The sequence below is a fragment of the Psammomys obesus genome, unplaced genomic scaffold, assembly GCF_907164565.1.
Source record: "Psammomys obesus unplaced genomic scaffold, mPsaObe1.curated_primary_1811, whole genome shotgun sequence".
Lineage (NCBI taxonomy): Eukaryota > Metazoa > Chordata > Mammalia > Rodentia > Muridae > Psammomys > Psammomys obesus.
In genome coordinates this window covers 2409534-2415773 of record NW_026586463.1, presented here as the reverse complement: position 1 = coordinate 2415773, position 6240 = coordinate 2409534, and the positions used below count along the sequence as shown (strand labels likewise).

Genomic DNA, 6240 nt, shown 5'->3' with positions numbered 1-6240 from the left:
TATATATATATATATATATATATATATATATATATATATGTATGTATATTTTATTTCCATGGAAAACTGTTGACTTATTTTAGAATTATGCAGTGTTGTATTTTCTGTCTAAAGTGGTCCGGTGAAGAACACAGCAAACGTAGGGCATTTTATCACTGCAGTAGCTGAGGAGAACTAGGCCCTCTGATAGTGTGAAGTTCAACAACTTGTCTGGCACACGAGTAAGAACTAGACTTGAAGCCTGGCTTGTCTGATCCTGAGTCTTTGGTTTGAATAATTTTGTCCCATTTTTCCAGGTGATGTACCCTTAACACACACACATACTTTCTTACAAATAAAACTCATCTCCTCTTAATATATAACTTATACTTTCACCTAAGCATATGCGATAACCATTTTCATGCATTAGGATTGCGGCTTAGAGGCCAGAATGGTGGTTTTGGCAGCTTGCTTACTTGCCTATCCACAGAACTTATCTGCTTTGACAAGGGATATGACAGTCTCTTACCCACAGGGTTGTCAGGGTGCTGCAGAGCCTGGTGTGAATGAAAACCTTGTTGAATTGGTAGTTGTTGCACCAATAGTATAGATAAAATTTAAGAAAATGAGCTGCTCACTGCCGCTCTTGCTGCTTAGACCAGCTCAGGTGTTGCTTAGATAGTATAGCCAATCAACAGCAGTTACTGAGTTTGTGCCAAGGGATCCTCTTTCCCAGGAACTGTGGCTACACAAATGAATAACCTTCTTTCCTGTATCTGGTGGCTCTTAGCAACACAACTTCATAATTCCTTTCTACCAAAGAAAAAAAGAAAAACTAATTTGTAGACTTTTGAAAGTGAACTTTAAGATACTTTTCTGTTGTTAACAATTAGTTTTATTTTTAAGTGTATTCTTAGAGTTAAAAAAAGAAAAAAAGCATATTGGCAGGGGTGGGAAAACTGTAAGAATTCCCTACATCATATTAGCCTTGCTGCTCAACACCCCTTGGCTTTGAGAGTTTCTATGTGCAAACATAAAGAAAATGATGACATAGGTTCAGAGAAAGATTTAGCACCCTCAGCCCTGCAAGCCTATGCATTAGCTGGTATGTTTTAAAACTTATATGCTTCACACAGAGTTATGTCTGTGCTGTAAAGAAACCACATTTTCATACTGCTTGAATGTTGTTTCCCTAAATAGAGTCTATGGCTTTCCTTCCATTTCTCATTGATGTTCTACTTCTGGACCTACAGTGGCAGATCCTAAAGCATGTCTTAGTCCAGCTTTTAGCTCGTGTTTCAAGATAAAACGAAAGAAAAAACATTCAAACTCCGGACTTCAGACTTTAAATATAACATTTCTCCACACAACTTATCAGATTCAAAGAAGTAATCAGTTATGTGCTAGTTTTCATTGACAGCCTTCACCTCCCAACTGATAGTTGCTGTGTGTGTGTGTATGTGTATGTGTGTGTGTGTGTCTGTGTGTTTAGTTGGGAAAAGTCATATTCCAGGGCCCTCAAAATGGCTGCATAGATAAAGTGCTTTCTGTGCAAGCCTGAAGACTTGAGTTCAAGCCCCAGGACATAAATAAAGGTAGGAGAGAATGACGCCACAGTAATTGGGCTCCGACTACCACACACATGATGTGGCAGACAGGCACCCATACTCTCACACATAATATTAATAATAAAGTACTGTAAAACGTCATGTTCTACTGTGTGGAGCTGATGAGAGCAACTGACAAAAATCAGCGAGATTCTGAATTTTCAAGAGAATGTATTTTATAGAAGTAAAGTGTGGAGGAAAGGCTACTCAGAGGGATTTTTTTTTTTTTTTTTGCTGCCATCCAGGTGACTTTATCTTTTCCCATTATATTACTTAATGCTATAGCCAAATTGACAGTGTGTATGGAGTGCTTAAAAGTCTCCTCAATAACTCTACGTGGTTGATTGTAGCAGGTCCATTTTAGAGCCAGAGAAACCAACACCAAAAGAGGCTGACTAAATTCCTTCCCCCATTATCCTTTAGATCTAGGGCAAGGTCGGGACAGCAAGTCTCCTTCATCCGTAGCTTCTGACGCTACGCAGTGAACCAACGATCGGTTTTGCAAAATAAGAAACCATTTTCCTTTCTGTAATCAAAATATAAAATTCTGCAATTAAAATATAAAATTCTTTGGTTAAATAAAGCATCAGATATTTTAACCGGGCAGCTGGTGGATAATACCTGTAATGCTCAGCTTCTGCGGTGCCTACGATCTGCAGGCATCATGGTGATGAAGCTTGTGGTATGTCACAGTCGTTATTAATGAGTCAGACATGCTTGTTAGGTGCATCCTTGAGGGCGGGAGCAGGTGTCCCTTCGGATGCAGGGTGAGCAGCTGTATGCACCGCAGATCCTGCCGGCATCTCCACACATCAGAGCCTCTCTCTTTATTGTCCTGTGTTTCTGGCAAGGAAAGGCCCGCTCTTTTTTGGCTTTATTCAGTGATAGTCAGTCACTGTGCTAGGAGTAAGGCAAAGCAGATAAAGGCAGACGCTGTTCATTAAGCCGTCATTAATATGTTAATAGTTACAGGCATTCTAACTTTTCCGAGGTAAAGAAAACAAACTCCCGTGTGCTGATAACATCCCCGTTTTTGTGTTGAGCAAACTGCAGGGTGGCTCTATGGGCTGGTTGACTTCCAAAAGTATATGCACATATATATGTATGTATGTACATATGTATGTATGTGTGTGTGCGTGTGTGTATGAGTTCAAGGTTGATGGAAATTGCAGTGAGCCTAGACTGACACTGATGCCCTGATATATGCAAATGGATACCATTATGCATTCGATGGACACGGTTGGCCAACCACCTGCCAGTCCCAGAGGGAAGCCGGGGGAAGGGACGCCAGCGCGCTTCACCCTGAGAGAACCCCACCTCTTCTTTTGTTGGTCGTGCCTCCACTCTGTAGCCCTTTCTAGATTGCTTTCCATATTGGGTTGGCTTCCAAAGGCATCATAAACACACCACATTTGTTTGTGTGCGCGCTGAGAGTGCTTCGTGTACTCACATATATTCTTGAAACATTCTCGTGGAACAGGCAAAAAGATCAAAAGCTTCATCCTAACCTGATGAAGTGATCTCACCCCCACCCATGCCCAGCAGATGAAAGTGATTTGCTTTGGGTTTCAGTGGGAAGTCAGGGCTGGAACCCACCAGGGTTGCCTCCTCCTATAATTAAGACATTTACCTCAGGTCACTGCTAGTCAGCATAACCACTGAGCAGGCCAGAAAAAATGTAGAGGAAAAATGGCAAGCCCACTCTTTCCACAGAACTATCCTGTTGGCCTGCTACTTGACTCCGTTTTCTTTTCTATTTCCAACAGGGAGGTACCTCCTTCCAAACCCAGTGGCGGGACAGGCCTGGCCAGCCTCGGCTGAAACGTCTAACCTCGTGCGCATGCGCAGCCAGGCGCTGGGCCAATCGGCTCCCTCGCTCACAGCCAGTTTGGTGAGTATGCTGAGTGTAATGGGGAGTTGTCCTGGCCCTTCTCTCACTGTTCAGTCTGGCCGCTTCAGGTTAACCACAAGCTGAGCAATGGGCATGCCTGGCTCTCTGGGTGCTACCCCCAAATGTAGAAGATTTCTATTTGGCTACGCGTCTCCCACCCCGGAGAAGGATGTCTCCAGCCTTCAAAAACGCCAAACAAACCACAAAAAACCTTTCTGAAAAAGTAAAGGCCGGAGTAAAGTGGAAGGGCGAGAGAAACACAGATGGCCCCAGTCTGTTTCATATTGAGATCCAGCTAACACCTTGGCCATCTTGCTTATCGTCCGTTTTTGTGCATAAATGTGTGAGTGGCGGGTGTGTGCCTTTCTGTGAGAATGCGTCATTCCTGGCTTACCTGAGCGTAAGATGTGTGTCTATCGTAGCCTTGCCTGGGCTGCTGTTGACTAGGGGCATCTTCTCACCGATACAGCCCAGGCTCCGCTTAGCGATCTGGTTTAATTAACTAGTGGACTCAGCCGTGCTCAGATCCTTGCGCTCCTTCGATCCGGTGAGCCCCCACAGCCTTCCTTTGTCTTTTCTGACATCAACATTTATGGTGCTCGCCTGCTGTTTTCCCATAGCCAGACTGCGGTGTGCACATATCCTGCTCCGGATTGGGAACCGGAGCTGTGACCTCAGGACATGCTCTTGACGCACGCACGCATGATGTGGCTCCGCCTCTCACTGTGACACTGTGAGGTTATTTTGGATCACCCCGCTAAGGCGCTGCCTGGTTGTTCTGACCTTCTCTGTTGCAGCGTAACAGCAACCTGGGGAGATGGGCTATGCAAACGGGCCTCGCCGAGTCCTCCCCCCCGCATTCAGCATCTGTCGGCGATTCTTGGAAGGATCGTTCTTTTTTGATGTTGAGTAAAAATGGCGTGAGCTAGGTATGTCGCTAGGTGGTAGGGTGCTTGCTTAGCATTTGGGAAGTCCTGGATTGATTCCCTGCATAAGGAAAAAAAAAATATGGACTAGCACTGTCCGTATTTACTAGCTGGAGCGTGTTTATGTATCTGTCCATCTGCGCAGACATGGACTTTTCTTGCTTTCTTACCCACTGTAACCTTGATTTTTAACCACTGTGCTAATTAGGTTTTTGTTTTCTTGCTGGACACTTTATTTTTTTAAAAAAATGTGTGTGTACTGTCATGCATTTGTGCATGTGGTTTCACATGTATGTGAGTGTACATGTATGTGTTCGTGTGTGGAGACCCAAACTTGACATCACTGTCTTCTGTGGTCACTCTCCACACTATTTATCAGGCAGAGTCTGGATGAACCTGGAGGTCACCAATTCCAGGGAGTGTTACTAGCCGCCGTACCCAGGAACCCTTGGCTCTGCCTCAGAAGTGCTGGGGTTACAGTCAACTGCCATGTTGGGTTCTGGGGATTTGAACTCCAGTCCTCATGTTTAAGTGACAGTCACTATGTCTATTGAGCCTCTCCCCAAAGCGGGTACTTAACTGATTTACCCTAACTCATGCTAAAAGTCTTTACAAGATGGTCTGGGGATATACCTCAGTGGTAGAGCATCTCCTTAGCACGTGCAGGCCCTGGGTTTATACTTCTGCACCCAAACAAATACAAAACAGTCTATACTTGTTACTTTGGGTTTAATAGCAAAGTTGCATGGCATGGTAATAGGTCTTAAATATCTCTTATTGACACAAATGCAAATAACATATATAAATATATATCAGTGTGTTGTGGCATTTTTATAATTTTATACACTGGTGGGAACTTATGTTGGATATTTGGGTATATTACAGTGCATGGAGATTTGATTAAGGTCTAGCTTCAAGGCCTACTTTGGCATTAAGGCGATACATAAACTTGAGCAAATCTTAATTTCTTAAATTTCATGACATCATCTGCAACTGAGTTGGTTTCTTTGGGGAGTTTATTAAAAGCTTATTCTTTTCTGTAAGTATTTACTTTTTAAAACAAAAATACTTCACAATTTATGATTGTCGACAGTATAACTCAAACACCGCGGTCCTGACATTTGAATAGTAGTATTATGTATATGCTTCTTGGCAAGTAAATCATTCTGATGAAAGCAACTCTGCCTCAAGCACTCTCTTTTATTACCTAATAAACACATGCCCGGACACAGACTGACCTTTTCATTGCTAAAATGTATGCCAGACAACTGAAAGTGTTTGGGAATAAGATACAAAACTAAGAAATGTTAGTAGATAACATGAGAAGAATATCCCCTAAAATGTGCTGGATAACATTCTTAGCAAATAATCATGTAAATTATTAGCTGATCTACCTGCAAGTTTTAGGAAGCGTCAAGGTGTGATGACTGAGATGTGGCTAAATTCTGGCACAGAGGCTAGAATGTGCTCGAGCCATTTCCTGGGGGGTGTCAAGGTGTCCTGCCGGGCAGAGCTCAGTCTTGACTTCCTCGCTCTGTCATGATGCACACACACTTAGCTCAGTGTGTCACTGGGCTACACTCTAATATCTGTGTTGTTGCCAGTGCTGTTTGTGGGACCACATAGCTTACAGGACCTTAAAGCTTAGCCTGTTTCTTGTTTCTGTAATGTTTGGAGTGTGCTGGACCTACTATTTCTGTTGATCAAAAATAACAGATTGACTAGAGAATGGTGCCAAGCATGGAAATTGACAGACAGCTGTGGGGTACTTGGTTTTCTCTTTCTTTTCCTTCTTTCTTTCTTTCTTTCTTTCTTTCTTTCTTTCTTTCTTTCTTTC

The 6240-nt window shown here is 43.0% G+C and overlaps 1 protein-coding gene across 2 annotated transcripts in view; it reads left to right on the top strand.

Moving 5' to 3' along the window:
• The window catches only part of Mast4 (microtubule associated serine/threonine kinase family member 4), a 583904-nt gene that overhangs the window by 198487 nt on the left and 379177 nt on the right, over positions 1-6240 (top strand). For both annotated transcript variants that reach the window (XM_055601922.1, XM_055601921.1), the window contains exon 3: positions 3353-3477. In XM_055601922.1, the coding sequence (XP_055457897.1) occupies positions 3353-3477 (125 nt within the window). The remainder of the gene's footprint in view (positions 1-3352; positions 3478-6240) is intronic.